At 44.9% G+C, this 20985-nt stretch overlaps 1 protein-coding gene across 2 annotated transcripts; it reads right to left on the bottom strand.

Moving 5' to 3' along the window:
* Positions 1–325: 325 nt before the first annotated feature.
* On the bottom strand, positions 326–20759 carry GATA6 (GATA binding protein 6). Of its 2 annotated transcripts, none has more exons than XM_069853964.1 (6): positions 19811–20759; positions 16445–16611; positions 13033–13158; positions 11524–11611; positions 11321–11442; positions 326–2875 (listed from the first exon to the last, which is right to left on the bottom strand). In XM_069853964.1, exons 1-6 carry the CDS (start codon positions 20715–20717, stop codon positions 2708–2710), a joined length of 1578 nt encoding a protein of 525 aa, XP_069710065.1. In that variant the 5' UTR covers positions 20718–20759; the 3' UTR covers positions 326–2707. The 2 variants fall into 2 exon arrangements, with proteins under 2 accessions (XP_069710065.1, XP_069710066.1); XM_069853965.1 differs by having other exon boundaries at positions 11321–11427.
* Between the last annotated feature and the right edge of the window lie 226 nt (positions 20760–20985).

Below are 20985 nucleotides of genomic sequence, written 5' to 3'. Positions count from 1 at the left end.
GACAATATTTTAGCCACTGAATACTTCAAAAGGAAAGATATTCACTCTTCTCTCTGCACTCTCTGCTTTTTAAACCAAATGTTTCCCTACAGGGCCTGCTTTGCACTTGGATAGGGCTTTACTTTTGTAAATCATCAGCTGCAAGCCCATGTGAACCCAAGACTAGCAGGGCTGGGACGCTCGTCCACATCAGCCACCAGGGAGCAAGGACATGACGTGTCCCGGTTCCAAGGCTAGTGTGATGTCCCCACCAGGAGGGGTGAGAAGTCCCCACTCCAGTCTGGCCAGAGCAGCCTAAATCCCAGGCAAGGCTCCACTTGACCTCTTTTTGCTGGAAGCCTCTGAGGGCTGTGCTGCAGCATTCATCCAATGGTCCTCATGACACCCCCAGGGTAAGGAGAAGGTCTCAACTCTCTGGCTTGGAAAACCAAGGGGCAGATTCTCAGCTGCTGCAAATCAGCATAGCTACGCTAGAGGCCAAGGAGCTATCCTGATTCACCCCAAATGAAAGTCTGACTTAGAGAGGTGAAGAGATGTGTTGCAGCTACTCCACGGGCTGACAGCAGCACTGGGCACAGAGGTTGGGCATCCAGACTTCCTGGTCCAACAGTACTGCCGACGTAGCTAGAAATCACGTGCAGCATTTTCTTGCTCCATTCAGCCAAACAATGCAGAGCACCGGTCCTCAGAGCCAATGAAGAATCTTCTACTCTCCTCAGTAGCTAAAATGCATTGTCTTCTCTTTTCAGCAGCAATATCTTCAGTTTTTGCTGCCCTTCGCCTTTGGCCACCAGAGGATGTCAGCAAGCTTGTGATGACTGCCACCCAGTTGGCTTTACACAGTTACATTTGCAGTGGGTGACAGGCACACACAGGGCATCTGGGTGAGACCCTTTAGCTATGGTGTGAAGGCTAAGTAAAATCCTGACACTCCTCACAAGGCATGGGATCGGTTCCCCAGATTTTCATCAGAAAAACCTCCTGCAGGCCCATGGGGCTCTTGTGTTGGTAGAAGCAGGGCCCTGGTTTTACATGTCACCAGAAGGTATAGCAGGGGGAGCTGCAGAAAAGCCACACGCAATGAAGACTTAGCTAGACAGAGCAGGCACTTCAGCTGGAGACCTTCCCTGCAGCCATCAGACACGCTGCCTGTATCAGGTGCATTTCCATAGCCTTTAATGTAGCTTAATAATTGCATTGGAGACAAAGGAGAAGGCACGGTGTACAGGAAAAAAAATATCCCAAAATGATACCCTTTTATTTGTAAAGCTCTGATGAAACAACTTTCCAAATGACATCCCACTTAAAAACCAATGGAAACCAACCTAACTATGCATCAAGTCACACTATACAGATTGCATCCTATATTTTCAAGATGCCCAAATATCTTATGGAGTATTTACATAAGTATCAGTTAGGTAGTAAAGTTTCATTGCAATTTGTTTCTTTCCAGCACATACTTATTCAATGGCAAAAAAACCCCACAAACCCTGGGGATGCATTTGTATTTTTGTACAACACTTCCAAGCAAATGGCTAGGGAAATTTTCCTGAGAGAAGTCTTGTTCTTTGAAACTCTTGCTTTAACAACTGGAAATACAGAAAGTGGATGGGTTTTTGTTGCACTAAAAAGCCTAAGGATGCCTAGTTAAGTTTTTCTTTTAAATTATTTACGTACCATTAAGTTAAAATGTTTACATTCATTAATTCGTATAAAAACCGTTGTTAAATCTTATGCAAATGATTTAACACTGATTGCTGCAACGCAAATTGCACTTCTTTAAAAATTATTGTATATATGGAAGAAAAATATCTGATTGCTACCCTGTTTACAAATTTTGACTGACTCTATACAGTTCAGCCAGAAAATACGAACTTTCATAAACATCAGTCACAGTGTACTTCAGAAGTTATATCGCAGTCTTGCAAAATGAGTAAATATTTTAAACCAAAAAAAAACCAAATCCTTAAATTTCCTTAACCAGCTGGACCTTGTGAGACTTGTACCAAAAGTTGTGATCTCTTCCAGGGGCATAGCTGGGCTCTGAAGAGCAGAGCAAGGCACGCTGAAGATGAAGGGTGCAGCAGGAGAGGACCGATGGGGCAAAGACATCAAATGCTCGGTGCAAGACGTCTGTACCGACTCAAGCAGTACACACTTCTGATGCTCATTAAAAAGTATCTTTCTGTCTCTGGTTATTAAAGCCTTTGGTGCTCCCTCCCAGACACTGACGACTTCTGTCAAATTCTTGGGGAAGCAGACGATGAGAGAGCGAAAACAACTATACAATTAGAAAGGCAGCACTGCTGGGTAAGTCAAGGATGTATTTCCAGAATCTATCAATAGATCTAGATTTATCTCTTCTTTTTTTTTTTTTCCTTTTCCTTTTTTTTCTTTTTTTTTTCCTTTTTTTTCCTTTTCTTTTCTTCTTTTTTTTTTTTTTTGAGAGTGTAAGGCTGCATTAGCTAATCCCCGGTAGGCATTGCTTTCCCTATATTTTTCTTGCATAGATGAGAAACTGAATGCTTCGGCAGAGCCTCTTTTGGAGACTGGAAAACATCTCTGCCACCAAAGCACAGAAACAATTTCAGAGGAATGGTCTTTGCCAGTACTCTTGCTGCTGCCGCAACTGCTTCACAGAAGAAACCATACGCAGATGTCTGGGGGCTGCTGCACAGCGCGGGGATCCGACTTCCCTCATATCAGGTCACGCCAGAGCCAGGGCACACCAGGGATCCTGTCTCACAGACGCTGTCACTTCGGCCGTAGAGGTCAGGCTGACTCCTGTGTACAGCCCGTCTTGACCTGAATACTTAAGGCTGCTGCTCTCAGGACTGGTGCTCTCTCCTGGGCCAGATATCACTGACGAGCTCGCCTGGAGCAGGGAGGGAAGAGCAAAGAGAGATTACTTTGTGTGGGTGAGCTTTGCATGCACCAGAGTGTGAATGGGAGCATGGTGGGCTATAGGCACTGCTGCTGTCGCAGGATTTCTGTGGAAAGCCAGGGTTTGCCCTCTGCCTCAAAATCCTGAAACTGAAAAAATGTAAAAATGTCTTAGAGTCAGCCTGCTTGTTCAGCCCTGCCGGTGGCAGTGATATCTGCATTTGGGGATCAACACATGGTTATCTTCACAGCAAGGTGGAAAAGAAAGCACAGGATGTGCAGAAAAACACTGGAAATCAGAGCATGATGAAGAATGTGAAGTGAATGTGCCCCACTGCCCCCTACTGAAGGGATGCAGATGCCAACACCAAAAACGTGATCTGGGAGTGGTGAGTGGTGACACCTATAGTTTTGCTTCCCCAGTGAGAGAAGCCAAATAAATCCCAATTTTCAAGCAGCAGATGCAGAGCACCTCCTGGAAATCAGCTTTCTTTGGGTCCCTCAGACCTTGAAAAGCCTAATTTCATTCCTCACCCTTCAAAATACTAGCCACAACCACTTCACCCCTGTAAGACTGGCCACTAAGGGAAATGCTGCTTTCATCTCAGGTGGAGAAACACTATGCCTTTGAACTAGGATCCTTTTTGTTCTGCCATCTACACACACAAGACAACAGGCTGGGAAGCTCTGATACGAATGAAGATAAACCTCTGAACCACACTGGACCCAGTCCATTTATTTTAACAGAGAAATTGAGAGTTACAAAGACAAAGAAATGATCATTTTTTCCATGAGGCTGAGCAGATCCACTGAAGAGGAAAAATTCACAGTGCCAGACAGAGAAGGGGCAACTTTTTCACCTGATAAAGGAAATGTTTAAGAGCTGACTTCATACAAAATTAACTCTTGGATGTGTCAGCTTTAAAACTTTAATTTACTTGCTAATGGGTAGTCTTTGGATAAGACTCCTTAAAAAGAAAAAAAAAAAGCGTATCCTAAACTGTGACTGCAGAAGCTTCCTGCTTGCTGTTTAAGTGAGAAGTATACATATTTAATCATTTTAATCATTTTATGAAAGTAGAGCTCTTGGCTCTCCTCTCCTGGCTCTCCTGGAACTGTGCCAAACTAGCAGTCCTGACATAGGCTTCATCTATTCAAAGTTAATTTTCAAATGGTGCTGTTCGTGCTTCTTGTTGCCCAGGGAAAACCTTACCTTCTGGAAAAGATACTCATTGCCAGCAGACACTCTTGTCTAAAATACTTCAATATTTTCTTTATCATTTATTGCAAGTTTTGATTGTCGTTATTCTTCCACCCAGTTATCAACCAGGATCCTGCTCCGTCAGACACTTCCCAGAACTGGGAGATGAAGGAAAAACTGCTTGCCCCCAAAAACAATAAAAATGGCTCTAATCTTGAGAAATGTTTTTTTTATCCCTCTATCAGATACAAAATTGCCAATCACTGACAACAAATCCCCCTATCCTCTTTCCCTGTAACTATACACGGACAGTTCAATGAGGCAGGTTTCACGCTAACTTTTCTGTCCATTTTTCGTTTTGCACCAGCCTATTTTTTCTAAAAAGGATTTTTTTTTCAATTTCTAATATATCATATAGGCTCCTGACAGCACAAAAGACATCGTTTTCAACTGCTTGAGTTTCTCTTGCAGTGGAAGAAAGGTGTGAATTAAAGTTGGTCAGTGTTTGCTCAAACTGAGCTAAAAATACTAGGAGCTGCTTTGAAAGGTTCCCGTTTGCCCATATTTGCCGCTGTTGTTCCTGTAGGCAAATATCTTATCACTACCTGTTTTTTTCCAGGCCTGGAAAGTGTAATTCACCCTTTTCCTGACTCAGCCCCAAAAAGGTGGGGTGCAGGGACCTGCAGTTTCCATGTGGAATTATCAGCTTCCCCTCCCTCAGGCACCCCCAGAAGGGAGGACACGGAGACATGTCCTGTTTGAGGACTGCCCATCCCTGCCTGACCAAGAGCAGATCCTGGCTCCGTTGAGCCGGAGCAGGCAGGACCTGGGCACGGCTGCCAGGCCTGGAAACCCCACCCCGGTAATATCATGACAAATCCAGGCAGCTCGGGCAGCTCCCACAGTGACACATGGAAAACAAACTTCAGCTCTTGAAAAGGACACAGCTGAATCACGACTCTGCATCCAAGCTTGCCTACCCCTGTTATTACTCCTGCAGTTTTAAGGGACAAAAGGCAACAGAAGTTACAGTTAGTTATCAGAGGACGTTTGTCAGCTGGAATAAATAAGCTAAACAATGCTGCGGAAGTCAATGAGCCCTTCTAATTCACAACAGCTTGCTCTATCAATAAAAAGGTAATGGATTTCTTTTTATTGCTGAAATCTGATAATATGATAGATAATCAGCTGAAGCCCAGCTTCCTGAGGAAAAAAAAATAATGAAGTCCATTGGGAAGAGCTTGCCTCCCAAACAAACAAAGGAAGTTTGCATTTATATCTGCAAAGGTGGTTTGAGGAACCCTTTTTTTCACCCAAACCAGCAGGATCTGATCATGGGGCAACCCCCAGGCAGATTGTCTGGATCAGAGGTGGCTCCTCTGTAGATGACCTGCCCACCACACTCAAGGAGATCTCAGCCAGAGCTGTAGAGGAACTTAGACATCGACATCCTACCCAGCCCTGACAACAGTGCTCCAGAGCCAAATTCAGCCTCACTAAAGCTGGCCCACATAAAAACCATGCTGCTCAGCTCGTGCTGGCCAGCACTTGTGGAACAGCACCAGCTTCTCTGGCTGAAGGACTCCTGCTTTCTTCCACTGACTCCTTCCCGTGCTGTCTGCCCATCAGAGTGGGGAGAGCGGAGGGACACTCACTCCCCTGCTCTCCACCCACACTTCTGCAGCTAGGAGGCAAAAGCTCCAGGCAAGGAATTGTGCTAACAGCTGGAGAGGGTGGCAAGCAGCCTTCATCTAGACCTTTGGTCTTATCAGATAGACCTTTGCTCCAACCACTTCACGAGTTCAAAACACCCCACAAATTTTGGATGTTATACGAGGTCTGTAGTAAGCTGAGTCTCAGCTGACCCTTCCTTCATCTTCATTAATGCAGTTTAATTTTGCTGCACTTAAACGATAACCTTGGTCAGCTGAAACACACTTGGAAAGACTCTTTTTTTGTGTAATATGTTGTGGTGAGTTGAGTAGAGTCCTTCATTTTCCAGCCTCAGACTCCCTGCAATAACTGCTATCCCTACCAAGAGCACTTTCTCCCTATACTGTCACTCCTGAGTTTCTGAAGAACAAGTCTTGGCACTGAAACCACGGCTTTTTTTTTTTCTAATTTAGTGATCCTCTTACTACTACGTAAAGTTGTCTTTTCTTACTAGTCAAATTGATCGTTTTGTTTATATTTCAGATGTGTAAGTTTACAAATCTTCTTATCTCTCCTTTGTATTATAGCAACATAAATCTGTGGTTAATACTTCATTAATTTTCCAAGGGAGGCAGCTTCCAGCACATCTTGGGAAAGCTGATGATCCCCACTGCTGTCAAATGCTGTATGAGTAATTGGCTTCATTGCTCTGGCAATGAAACAGAACCAAACAAAAGGTATGTGTCCATATGAATATATATATATTTCAGGTAGAACCAGAAATATTCCTTTTCCTTGGCTTTCCCAGATGAAACAAAAAAGCTGGATTGATTAATTCTGTTTGATAAAAGATTAAATGCTTTCTTTTTGATACATTTACACAGAGCAAAGAAAATGAATGACTGAATGTACGAAGCTGAGTGGAGAGATGAAAGCAGCATCCAATTTTGTCTCATAGTGAGTCAGGAGTCCAAGGGAAGATTTAAACTGGAGTATCATTCTCCCAGCATAATGTCCCAACTACCAGACTATTTGATATTTTAGGTAACCATGTTCCTCATGCCTCCTGTTGATCTTATTTCAACTGGTTTATATAAATATTTACTCATATCGGGACTAGGCACTGTGTTCTCTTTTTCCAGGTGAAAGTCCTACCAACGATGCTGGTGAGACTTTCTTATAGCAACTCTGCCCTGACAGCTACAAAATTATTCTGTACCAACTGAAATCTTATCATCAGATAGTCTGAAGGACCCTCAGACATTAAACTTTCCAATATTCAGATGGTTAGGAGATTTTTTTTTCAAGAGATCGAGTCTCTGGTTTCATCCAGACTCTGGGAGGTGCTGTGTGGCGGCTGATTCCCTCTACGAACGTCCTGCCAATCTACTGCCTAAGAAGTGAAGAACACCACCTCTAAAGATCTCAGGAACCCTCTTCTGAAAACAAAAGAAAGGAAATCCAGGAGAAGCTATTCAGGTAATTCAGACCAGGTTGCCAGGCATTTGGGGGACAGATAGAACTGCATTTTCCTAATAACTCACCACCTACCAAGGCCATTTCAGTTACTTCTCTCACTTTTCAGCCTACAACACTGAAGAGCCAGTTTTGAACCCCTTGTAAAGGTAAACCTCCAAGGGAAATGAGCGCTAATTTCAACTGCAAGACAACTGTCCAAAGTTATTCTGTGATGTGTGATTGTGGTCCTTCTGAAAAAGCTCCAAACTGAAGGCAAAGGGCACAGTAGAGTCTTCCGAAAGAGCTCCCCTGGTCTTGCTGCCTTTACTGACATCAGCCCTGGCTCATGAAACGTCCATGTCCTGCCATAAAAAGCAGATTTTATAGCAGTTTTCATACTGCCTTTTATCCTAATAAGGGAATAAAGTCCTTCTGGTAATCACACCAGTTGGAGCCTCTGCATGGAAATGGATAGGTGTGTGCTACAGGCTGTGCCCTTCATTTAGCAAATTATTCAGTATAGCTTTTATCTGTACAGCTTCAGCATCATCAAAGGGAGAGCAGGTATAGATGCAGATGCAGGCTGTCTGAAACCTTCAGATCTTCTTTTTATGGGGATGTAAGGCAACTTCATATATCATGCAGCTGGACCTTTTCCATCTTAGTAACACAGAAGACCCAGTACTAATACTGCTTAGGAAAACAGAAATAGGCCTAAATCCTAGATCCAGATGTGAATTTGGCAAATAGCCCCTTTACAGTGGGGCAGCAAAACATCTCTGATTCAAACACTTCTATATTTTTGGGGGTGTTTGAAATCAACTTTGCACCCACAGTTAATTCATTAATCATCTTTAAAATGTTTAGATTTCTGCTAGAACATAAAATCAACATTTAAGGTTCTTGCTAATTTGTCTCAAAATTGGTATCATACAGGATTCCCTTCATGAAACAGATAGACTCAAAGACATTTCCGAGAGTAATTGCTGCCCTTCTTTTTTGCTGCCCTCCCCTCTTTTTTTCACTTTTTAAAAAGAGATTAAAAAGGTAGTGCAAAAAGTGAATATAACTCACACAAATGAATTCTGCTGAATTTCATTTCCATTAGATTTCTACATAACTGGGAACTCTTTTGGCACCCTCCAAAAAAAGGCATAATAAATTGCTTTTGTACAAGTAGTGGAATTAATTTTCTCTGTTCCATTTAGCAACAACATTGTTGTGAATTTGAGACAACGGTTTCTAAAACGTCATCAGATTTCTCTGCCTAATGTCAATTTGGCATTTTTCCCCTCTTCACAGAATAAGGGCTGGAGAAGTAAAACCAGAGCAAAACAAAAACAAGTTGCCATGCCAATTCTGTAACACATGGGGAATGAGCCAGGTTCGCTCTTCCTATAGGTGCCCGTGTTTCAGCAACGTCATCAGTGCTGCTGACAGAAATCAGCACCATTCTCATTAATGTGGCCAAAGATTAGAGAGCCTGAGTCCATCCATCTGAAGATTTTCTCCCTCCTGACACAGCCTGGAGAAGTTTATTCTCCTTGTGCAAAGCCATTGCCTCTTCTAAGAATAAATAGAAACCCTCAGGCTGTACATGAGTCAACTCACATTAAAAAAAAAATCAAGGAAAATAGAGGTCTAATAGAGTATGTTTGCTTCAGCGTGTGATCAGATTATAGGCTACCTTGCTCTAAAATGCTGACATGCCTTTGCTCATGACAACTTCAATGACCTTTAGGAGAGCTCAGTCCCTCCCATGGGATTTAGACCCATAAGGAATTATTTCACTTCCTTCACAGCTAGTGATTGCGCTCCCAAATGTCTGGGGCAACAGGAGCCAGTCTGAACAGCCACCACTTTCTGGTTACAACCTCCAGCCTCTCCCAACCTCATCACTTTGAATTGTTGACGTGGTCATACCCATGACATAACCTGACAACAGGTCCCCTGAAAATTCCATCCTCATTTATACACATTTGGGGCTGGGGTGCATGGATGGGAAATCAGGAACCCCTCATGTAAGGAAGGGAAGAAGCAAGGGGAAGCCAATATAGCCGGTCATTGCTTTGGTGCATTTCACAGCCTCCCTCCATTGCTTCCTTTTATTTAAATTTTTCATGAGAGGCTGTTTGCAAGTGCTTTGCATACGCAGTGCACAAATGATCAAATCATGGTGGGGAAAAGGCTGTGCAGATGTTACTATGCTGCCTGTGGGTACAACGCGATAGATTTCTCCATTTCTCGTGCACATGTCCTCTGCCAGCCTGATCTACTACAAAAAAATCAGAAAGAACTAAATTCCTGGCACTGGAGGATGACATCACATAATTAAGAGCAGCCTCAGGGGCCCTGCTCTTAGTTGCTAATAGCTCTCAACTAGTCTTTTGGCTCACAAGTCATGCCCTCAACTTGGTTTTCTCTGGTGCCCACAAAATTCCGCTTTGCAAAATCATATTACAAATAGTACTATTAAAATTACAACATAAAGATTATTACAGTTAGGTTTGATGGGCTCTCCTAAGGAGGTGGGCTATAGAAAAGAAGGCAGATTTCAACTAGCCAAGAAGGCAAAAGCACAGATGGCATGTGATCTCATCTATACGGCTTCTCCTTCCCCGAGCAGGACATGGCTGCACTGCCTACAGCCTACACCACTGCCTCAGTCTCAGCTAGGATTGTGCTTCTAATTCTGCCCATTATATACATCTCATGACATTCCTCAGGATCAGTAGTCCTGCTTAAGGCCAGCAAAGGAAAACTAAAGGGAAAACTTGTCTGCATTTTTTTCCTTTGCAAGTATTAGAGGAGAACCTAAAACAGTGCCCAGTACCTCACTGGAGGGAGCCTGAAACCCAGTAACAGTCCACTTTTCAGTTAATGATTCTCTTTCTTAACGTGATCTGTTTATTTTATTGGACTGACAGGGTCTTCTCATGTCAAAGACGAGCTCTTTTAGTAATATCTTTGTTTGGCAGCGTCCAAACCCAAAGCCTGTGCCTCTGAAACTGGGTGGCCCTGTCAGTCCACGAACAATCACATTTGGTAGAAACGACTTTTTTTCCCCCCCGGTACAACGAAACTTTGTACATCAGGAATTAAACTATTGAAAGGAATTTGGATGTGTGAACACCGAGATACATTGAAAAACAGTTATTATAAACAATGTCTTCTTTTTATTAATAAAGGTGTAGAGAAAACCACATTAGGAAACATTTTCACAGAAATGATGTGGCAGATTAAAGGATACAGAAGGCCTGAGGAGTGACCGTGGATATGGATATGGATAGCCAAGGGGTTAGAAATTAATCCACATGAAGCTTCGCAATTTTAGCAGTAGTATTTGTTATTACACGTACTAACTGAGTGAAGAAAGGAAGTTTAAGTATGTGATGTAAAGTAAGGATCAAAACTAAAGCAGGGAATGATCAACACTCCCCTGGTGCTCCTCCGGAGCTCAATGCTGCCAGATGCTGAGCATCTGGCACCTGAAGATCCCCCTGAGAGAGGAGGGCTGATCCCTTATGCACTACAATTAGAGGGGCTATCCAGCCTGGTTTCAGCTGGATCTGGGTTTAAGTGCACATCCTAGTGTAAAACGAATGCCTTTGTATTTCCTTCCATACATCAAGATAACATTTTGCTGGGGTTTTCCACTCATTTAGGATAATGCATACAAATGCACAGATATATTAAACAGCTTTTGGAAAAGGTAAGCGCATCAATGCCTTTAATTATAAATTCAGATCGGTTCAGAAAAAGAAGGGGAAATGCAGAATGGTTTCTTTAAAGAATCAATGGGGCATGATTTATTGTCTTTGCTCCAAAAGAAAACCTTTTATATAGAAGAATACAAATGTTTCCAAACAAAATGTCTGGGGTTCAGTCATGGTTAACTTAATCATAAAAATTATATAGATCTTAATTAAGAGGTTTGTAAAGTACTTCAGTTTGTCATTGTGTTTACAGCTATATGTAATATCTTCTGAAAATCTTGTTCCCGTATCAGCTAACAAAACTGGAAAGTTTGTTTAGATTATTGTTCTGCTAGATAAGATAAAAGCTGCGATAACATTGCCCAGTGATCAGTCTACTTACAGACACAGACACCGGCTTATGGCTTACCCCAGAGGCTGCAGTCTGTGTGCTGGGAGAAGCGGTTTTGCTACAGTCATCTGAGTTAGTAGAAGATGTGGATGTTGGAGTCATAGGAACTGCAGTAGTACTGTTACCTGAAAGATGGGGAACTCGTATTAAAAACCAAATATTTTCCAGCCAGGGGAAAAAAAAACCTCTTGCAGTTCAATTCTCATTCTTTTTATATTTACCAGAGCATGCCTTTGACTTATTTGTGTTCTTAGGTTTTCGCTTCCTGGTCTGAATTCCTTCTTTTTTCATAGCAAGAGGTCGGGGAACCTGGAAAAATATAATTTCCATGGTGATCATAGAGTTGCATATATACTCTAACACCAAAAATCAAAATACACTACAAGAACAAATGGTGATGTAGAAAATGTCTGTTGAACTCATGCATAGCACGTCAATTTTTCCTGTGTCACAACAGCAATTTAAAAAAAAATCTTGCGGTTTATTTGGGCAAAACAATTAACTGTTCACAGGGAGTTTTGTCTGAATAAATATAGCAGTGAAACATTTTTCTTGACATGGCCTAAGTAGTCTTACCAACACCTCACTCAGTCCATAGATAAACAGTACACTTAAGGAAAAACAGTGTTGTTCAGACATAGGTCATATGAAATTAAATTGGACAGGCTGCATCTGATCCCTGACTTCTTATTCCAGTCAATCAGCAAGGAATTATCTCCAGTGGCTGATTCTGGAAAGCAAGAATGCATACAAGACGAAAAAATACTCCTTCCTGTGGACCAGCTATGCAAACCAGATCATCGCTGGTAAGTGTTTTAGGACAGGAGCTGTAGGCAATAATCGGTTTGGCATTTGTTCGTATAATCATTTTTGTTCGTGATACAGCTTTATACAGAAAATGAGCTCAAATATCAGCCTTGTGTTCTGTGTCATCTCACTGATAATCACTATATAGAAAACTTTTTTTTTTAAAATATATTTTAACATAAGGATAGCATGAGTTTGGGGAAAGACAAGTCAGGCATATGCTTATTCACATAATATGTAAACCTGTGATATAATGTACTCTTTTCCTTGAGGACTAGACCAAGTCTGAGTCACTCCTAATGCCCTCACTCTTCAAACACTTATGACTGGTTGTAACTTAATCCACAGGGGCATAACAGGCTCCAAGTCTCACCCAAAACAACTCCAGCATATTCAAGATAGAGCTATTTTCTTCCTCTGTTATTGCCTAGTGAAGATTGGAAAGGCATTTAAAGCTTTGCTGGCATAGACATGGCTTGAATTACATTTAAATTTTTGCTGGCATAGCTATGTCTGTCAATGAAAAACTGTCTTATTAAAGTTTTAGGGGACTTTTTCCCCACTGAAGAGCTGGTTTAAATCACAGTGGTAAAAAGACCTCTGCCGCTCAGCCAGAGGAGGTTTCTTTGTACAAATCTGTCTGGAGAGCTACAACGGCAAACACATAACTTTTCAAAAGCCTAACTTGCTAAAACAGTATAACCATTTTTTAGTGTCAGGCATTTTTCAGTCATTTTAGCCTTTTTTTCTTTTTCTTGACTCAGCAGTACAAACCATTAGCATCAATGGAAACACTAACCTACTTTGAGAAAGTCTTATGGCACCCTCAAAGACATCAGGCTCCTGCCGGCAGGAGGACCACCCCTTCCCCAAAGAAGCATCAAAGCTAGTGAGGAATCTCCCCCAGTGAAGCGCACGCTTACCCCATGGAGCTTCATGTAGAGGCCACAAGCATTGCAGACTGGCTCACCCTCTGCGTTCCTGCGCCACAGGGTGGTGGTCGTGGTGTGGCAGTTGGCACAGGACAAGCCCAGCCGCCGCGACGAGGGCTAGAAGCAAGAGTAGGCAAACATAAGTGTAAAGAGGAGCGCAGGAACAAATTATTTATGTCCTTACAGCTTATAAAAAGTACTTTAACATACAGTGGGGACAGTAGGAGGTTTTTTTATAGTATCTATCAATAACATCTCAGCATTAAAATGAGATTATCCTTATTTCAGAGGCTGGAAACTGATGTGAATCAGTACTGCAAGTCTAAAACTCCAGGCAGTCATGGCAGAGACAAAATTCACATTTTGGAAGCTGCTGACTCAGACACCTCTGTTCAGACACAGGCACTGGCTCTTCCTCCAGCAGGACAGCTAGGAAACATCTCCTCTACAGCTGCATCCAGCTGAGGAGAAGGCACTGTCCTACCTCTGCAGCCAGTTTGAGACCCACTCCTCTGCGCAGTGGGCAAGGAGTCAACTCTGAACTTGCCACCAATGTTCTCAACTCATCAGAAAAAAATGCCACTTTAATCATCTGCCCTTGGTGGCACTATGGCTAAGGAAAATGAACTTTCCTGGGTGCCAGAGGCTAACACGTACAACAGCGGCATCTTCTTAAAAACATCTTTTTATCATTTTCCATTTTATTCTTGTACAAAAACCAACATTCCATGGAGGCATGTCTTACAGAATGGAGCTTCCCCTTGGCCGGCAGAAAAGCCAATGGGTGACAACAAGGTCTCCACTGCAAACAAGCCATTTATGACACTCTTCCGTGGAGTTTGGAGCCAAGATGAAGCAACCTTGTATCAGAAATAATCGTATAACCCAGAGCTTTATGGCTGCAGGCTGTATATCATAAGTGAAGGCAGTCCTCATAAACATGTGAAATGAAGGTGAATGGGTTATAAAAGTCCCTGTAACAAGTGATCTCTTTTACGTTCATCACAAGCAAAGAATTTCAGCTACATCATAAATCTACTCTTTTTCAAAGTATCGCATTGTCAAAAAAAATATAAAAAAATCTGTGTGTAGCTCTGTGTCTGGCAGCTGAACAAGTTTACATGGAGAAGTCAGTTTTAGAGGATTGCATTAATCTTATTCTGACTATAAAGAACCCATAACCGAAATTGCTAACTTAAGGGTACAATGCCCTTCCTTTTGAATCGTTTACTGCTGGGTTGTTAGATGTAGCTCGGTCACCTTTGATACCGCAGAGCTGCCTGCCACTTGGGAAACTGATAAAAATGTTTGAGAATGAAGAATATTCCAGAGTAATAACTGACTTTTTCTTGGATTTTATCTGCTTGAGTTTCTTTAGCAGTAAACTCTTGTCTGACACTACAGCTCAGAAAGAACTCCAGATTAAATACAAAATTTGTAAGTCTGAATCATTAATGCATTATTAATTGCACAGAAAAGCAGGCACATACCTCCTCCCCAGCTAAATGTAATGTAGGCTGAAGTACATACACATAATTTTTAATCTTCAAAACCCAGGTCTTGTGAAAACAGAATTTTTTACTTTGTTATTAAATACATATGTACACAGTGTCCAAATTGTTCTTCTCAATACAATACAAGTTTTATATGGATCAGGGGTAAAAAAAAAACTGGTCTTAACACACATGCTTTGCTCTCTTCCTTTGCAAGTGAAATGCTGTCAGCTGTTTCACTCTGTTAAATCTTTCTTGCTTTTGTGTACAGTCTGGTATAAATCTTCATACGTTTTATTTCAATAGCTTTTGCTCATTCCCATATCTAAACAAACAGGCATGTTTTGAAGTTAAAATTACTTTTCTACCACAGGAATTTTATCAGAAACTTCGAGGCAATATAAACATGTTTAGTATTTTCAAAACATTTTCCCTTCTCACCTACATATTTCCAACTGTATGAACACACAGTCATGGTTGATTTATAGTTATGGCCAGGGTACCCGGTAGGGATTGTTACGCTGAGCTGTTTCAGAGTTATTTTGCTGAGGTATCGGGCTGCAGTTTGACTCTGGTTTAGTCTCCTCACTCCCTCACCCCACTTCAAAAAAAAAGAGAAAAGAAACACAGGAATGCCAGAGCTGGGTATCAGCAACTTGAAAGCTGCATTGGGCCAGGGTGCCACAGCCAGTCAAGCTCTGACACTTCAGACAAGCTGCAGATCTGTCCCGTCTGCTGCATTTGTCCCTGGTAATGAGATAACAACTTGTGTCATGAAATTTAGTGGACAGCCAGCTAGAAAATCGGGCAGCCAGTGGTAATTAACCTCTGCCTTAAATTAATTCTTTGGCTTAAGGAAAGGTTTTTAAGTAGAGGTGGGGTTGGCTTGTGAGCGCTTACTGTCTGCTCCGTTCATCACGCATTTGGGGTTTTTTTCCTCCCCTCCCCATAAGGGCACTAAATTCAAACGGTTGTGAAATAAAGAACAGGATATGTTCTAACGTTAGGAAAACAGGCATGGAGCGAAGCAGCTGGCGTGATTGAAAGGGGCTTGAAAGGCTGATGAGTTTGATACACTGTCTCCATACACAAGGGTCCAAACATCAGCTTGAATTACACCGGTGTGATTTATTGTGGCTCACTCGGCAACAGCCATTACTGAAGAGCGTATTCTTTCTCTCTGCTGACCTCCACCCAGATTTGCTAAACACAATGTACAGTTCCCGCTTGTTAAATTTTCTCCTTGCCTATTCAGTGCCAGCTTGAGTTATAAACAGGGGTTCTGGTTTGTACTATTTATTTCCACCCCCCCTAGTTTTAGAAGTATATTTTTAGAAAAATTGCCGCTCATTTCTTAGGGGTAAAACAAAACAAAGGCTATTATCATTGTTTAAACAATCGGTTTTCTTTGAATTATATACAAAACTTGCTTACATTCCCAAGGATCGAGCTCTCAGCAAACAAAGCAGGTCTGGAGAAATTCCTAGCCCTCTGAACAAACACTTTCCAACCTTCTTTTTTTTTTCTTTCCATTGGAAACATCCAACATCAGTGGCACAAATTTCTTCCAGGCCGCTGATGCCCCCTCATCGCTGAGGTCCATCGACTTAAAAAGCCAGGCTAGCCCAGCGTGAGGCTCACCAGGGGTGAAGAATGATTTCACCAGCACGGGGCACAAAGGTGGGCTCGAAACTGTGCCCAGGATGCCAGCCCTGTTGCCGATGCCCCCATCGCTTCATCCTGCACCCTTGTCACCTTCAGTTCTGCAGCCGGAGGGACCACGGGGCTCAGACAAGGTCTGAGTGTGTTTCCCCCATCCTCGCCCCCACTTTCCCTCTGGATAACGCTGACTGTGGGTCCCTCAAGGCACGGTTCCTCTCCCCCCCCTCGTCCCCTCCAGCTGCACTCACCACTCTTTTCTGGGGCTTGATGAGGGGCCGGCTCAGGCCGTTCATTTTCGTGTAGAGCCCGCAGGCGTTGCACAGGTAATTGCCGGTGCCGTCCCTCCTCCACAGCGGGGTCTGGATGGAGCCGCAGTTGACGCACTCCCGGCTCTCGGACAGGTCCTCCAGCAGCTCTGAGGGGGCAGGAGAAGAGGGGAGAGGCGGTGAGGGGGGCAGGAGAAGAGGAGAGAGGCCAGCTCTGACCCCGCCACCGGGAGCCGGGCGAGCAAACAGCGGGTCCCGGGCGAGCAAGCGGTTCAGCCCTCGGAAAAGCAATTCCCCGGCAGCGATCACAGCCATGCGGTGATTTTATATAGAAATCCTCATTTTTTTATTTTTTTCTTTCTTGTTTTTCTTTGTTTTTTTTTTCTTTTTTAATTTCTTTCAATGTACCCGAGTCGCTCCCGTCCCCGGCGCAGCCTTCGCTTTACAAAGCGGAGGGGAGCCGGTTGTCCCCCGGGGAACCCTGGACTCCCTTTGGAAATCTGGCTGGAGCAGCCCATAGAATCATAGAATCATAGAATCATAGAATCATAGAATCATAGAATAACCAGGTTGGAAGAGACCCACTGGATCATCGAGTCCAACCATGGTGAAACCCCATTGCGGCGCCCATCGAGTGGAGACGGGGGTGCCCTTGGCTTTTAAGGAGGGCAGGGGGAGTTGAGGGGTCGGCTTCCAAAGCCCCCCTTGGGAGCTGGAGGGCAGGGATGGGGTGCAAGGAGCGCTGGTTGTGCCCAGTATCCCCCAGGGTCGAGGCTGGGCGAGTTTTTACCCCCACTTTCATTTTGAATGCCCCTCGACTAGTAAAACTTCAGATTTCGATACAGCCTTTGGGACCCTGGTGTGCCAAGTCAGCGGCGGCTTCGCCTCGGGCATTTGGACAAATTCAAACTGGCTGGTAGGAAACGGAGGAAATGGAAAAATATGCGGGATTCAGCCTCCTGCTCCCATAGCTACCGAACACCGGAGGGGTAAGGGTCTAAAAGCACGGCAAAATTATAAAGGGAACCCACCTATAAAAGCAAACACCTTCGCCCCTATGAATCTTTATATTCTTGTTCTGACTCTCCCCCTCATATTTCGGGGGGCTTGAAATATGGATTTTACATTTAATGTGCCACGTTGTGCATAAATAATAAAAGGAGGTGTTTGGATTTCTGCAGCAGCCTTGGAGTCGGGGCAGGGAAAGTCTGTTTCAGACTCATAGCTTCCTCGCTGATTTTATTTAATTTTTTTTTTTTTTTTGCTCCTTCCATCCCCTCCACTACCTGTCTTAATTCATCATTGAGTTATTCTTTTACGTCTCGCTTAGCAGCTTTGCACTATAAAGCAAAAGGGAGCTGGAAAGAGGGCACGGAGGGCATCGAGCTGACAAGGAAACAGCCTCTTGGCCCGCACCCACCAAAATATGTTTCTCTTCTCCCTGCGTTTGCAAATTATTAGGAGCTAAACAGGAACGGGCACACGGCAGAGTCCAGAGAGCACAGTTCAACTGACGTTGTCAGCTTGTGGCTCTCAGCACATCGCTAAGATTTATTAATCTTTGCACTAAAAGCACCGTTGGAGTCTGTAATCAGGAAAACGCTTAAGGCTTCAAGGACGCTGGAAGTTAAATAGTCATTTGCCTCAGATATTTTCTTTATAACATTATCTTCCTGCCTGCGGGAAGAAATTCTGCCGTGGCAATATTTCCAGGGCGTTTGAAAATATTTTGCCCCTTAGCGCGTGAGAAATGAAACGTATTTACCGCCAAGGAAAGCAAAATAGAGTTTTAATTTTAGATGCTGTTGCAGCAGCTCTACGAGCGACGCAAAGAGAGCCCTATCAAACTGTCTAATATTTAGCTGCAAAAATACATTGCGCCTACAATTTCCCAGACCGCTGACAAGGTTACTCGCTGCCGGCTTTTTTCTTGCAGGAGCAGAAACTCAGCGGCCCCGCAAGGAACCAGAGGGATCGGCTCCAGGGGCACAAGGGAGGTCAAAAGACCAACCAGGAGCAGGAGAAGCTCCTCGCCCTTCCCTGACATTCTCCAACGCCACCTCTCTCCCGGAAAAAAAAAAAATTAAAAAATGGATTTTTTTTTTCTCTCCATCGCCTACTGTTACACTGTAACTTTTAGAAATCGAGTTAAAAACTCAATTTTGGTGTCGTCTTGGGGCACAGCTTCTCTGTTTTACTCTGCCCTTCTTCTACCACCTCTACCACTGAGGCTTCTCCCTCCTGTCATGTTAGTAAACACCATGTGGGAGGCTTAAAATGCCTCCATCTACCGAGTATCGTCGAGAGACGAAAAGAACACCGTGTACACCCCTATCGAAAGATGAAAAGCCATCCAGTGATTTTCTGCGACTGGAAGAGAGAATCACAGTGTATATAAAATATACCGACCTGGTGGGTAGTTTATGATTAAAGCAAATGATGATCAAATGCGTGTGCACGCGTGTGTATATGTACACATATATACATAAATATATATAAACACCCATAAATATATATTAAATGTACATGTATATAAATATACACATATGTACACACCTACCCACGCAGCTTTCTATAATTCTGTATTTATACATACATAAGTATATTCTAAAGTTGAGGAGACTGTCAGAATCGTTAATCTTCCTATGTCTGAATAATTCCTCATAGCTCAGCTTCCACTTCTACGATTAATTTAATGACACCTAGAATTTCCTAAACTAAGAAAAAAGGAAGGGACACCTCGGAAGCGAAAGTAAAATTCCATCATGAGGTGCCGTGTTTTAATAGCAGTTTATAAACGGCGTTTCTCGTTCGTGTGAGAGGTTTTGCTTTGCTGCTGTTCTCTTTTAACGAAGCAACGAAGTGGTTTGTAGTGGAAATAATCCAAAACGTGTTAAGAGAGCCCCTGCAATTTTCCTCTACTCTACAAGAAAGGTTAATTTGCAATGAATTTGTTACCATTTCGCAGACAGATTATCGCATGTCGCGGAAGCAGAAATGTACGGATTTGGGAAACTTAAAAGCGAGGCTTACGCCGGACAATTCATTTTGGGAACAGTGGGTTTGCAACCCCGATTGCCATGCCCCAAACAACGCCGGTTTAATTTTTTTTTTTTCTGGTGTGCTCTCTCTCAGCCCAAAATAAACGACGAGAGCCACCTCCGCTCCAGAAAAGCTCTCATCCCGGGACCGTCGTTGTGCCACTGGCATCACTGCCTCGCTGCCTCCTCCTTGCGCCCCACGGCACCCCCTGGATGATGCTCCAACGCGGAGCAGCCCCTGCCCACCCTCTGGGTGATGCTCCAAAGCAGAGAAGCCCCTGCCCGCCCTCCCAGCCGCGGTTCCTACCTGCGCTGGGTGCGCGGACGGGGATGGGGGCGGCCCGGCCCTGGAGGCAGTGCAGCATGGAGTTCTCGAAGGGAGCCGTGGGCCAGGCGGGGGTGAGCTGCGGTCCCACGTAGGACGTGTAGGGCCCCGGGTAGGAGCCGTTGAGCGGCCGGGCCAGCGGGCTGTACTGCTCCCTGGCTCCCAGGCCGTTGCTGTAGGCGCCGGGCTCCCGGGCGGCCCCGTTGGCCACGGGCGGGCTGGGGGAGTACGGGAAGCGGCCCGAGGGGTGGGAGCCGCCGGCGCTGCTGTACGAGGGGCTTTCGGCGGCCGGCTGGGACCAGACGGCGTGGCCGCCGCCCGGGTGGCCGCTCTGGGCCGCCCCGCTGCCTTGCAGGTAGGGCAGGGTGGGCAGCATGGAGCCCACGCGGGTCGTGGGCACGTAGACGGGCGAGCTGGGCGTGGAGTGCATGAAGCCGCCCGGGGATCCCTCGTAGGGCGCGGGGCCTTGGGCGGCCGAGATGGCGAGGGTCTGGTACATCTCCTCGGGCTGCTCGGCGCCGAGGGCGCTCGGCTTGGAGCCGCGGCCGGACCAGATCAGCTTGTTGGTTTGGTCTAAATCCGCGAAGAGCAGGATGTCCTCCCAGCCGGACAAGCCGGAGGGGTGGGGGGGCCCGAAGTGCACGTAGGGGGCGAGCAGAGACCTGCCCTCGGCGGCGGGGGGCGGCGGGGGGGCCGGCCGGTGGCTGCCGTCGGGCTGCAGAGGAGTCTTGGAAGAGCCGCGCTCGCCCTGGGAGCTGCCGGAGGAGGAGGAGGAGGAGGGTGAAGGAGGAGACTGGCCCTGCTCTCTGGTCGCGAAGGGGCAGGAGGAAGCTCCGTCGTCCGCAGGGCACCGCTTCACCGAGCACCAGCCGCCTTCAGCCACGGCCATCCAGGTCCCCTTCTAGCCGCTGGGTGTGGATGGGGAAAGGGGAGGAGGGGAGGAGGAGTGGGGGGGGGGGATCCGTGGGGTAGGGCGGGGAAGGAGGACACAAAAGAGCCGGGGGGGGCGGAGGGGGGGAAGAGAGAGAAATAATAATAACGAAGTTAGCAAACAGGACAGCCCGTCTCCCTCCCTTAATGAGATTCATCAGGGCTTATCTGGACCCACCGAGCGCTTAATCAGCCGTATCGCCCAGGCGCTGTCGCCCCCTCGCCCC

The sequence above is a fragment of the Phaenicophaeus curvirostris genome, chromosome 3 (assembly GCF_032191515.1).
Source record: "Phaenicophaeus curvirostris isolate KB17595 chromosome 3, BPBGC_Pcur_1.0, whole genome shotgun sequence".
NCBI lineage: Eukaryota > Metazoa > Chordata > Aves > Cuculiformes > Cuculidae > Phaenicophaeus > Phaenicophaeus curvirostris.
The sequence above is the reverse complement of the archived record's forward strand: the minus strand, read 5'-3'. Positions and strand labels throughout refer to the sequence as shown.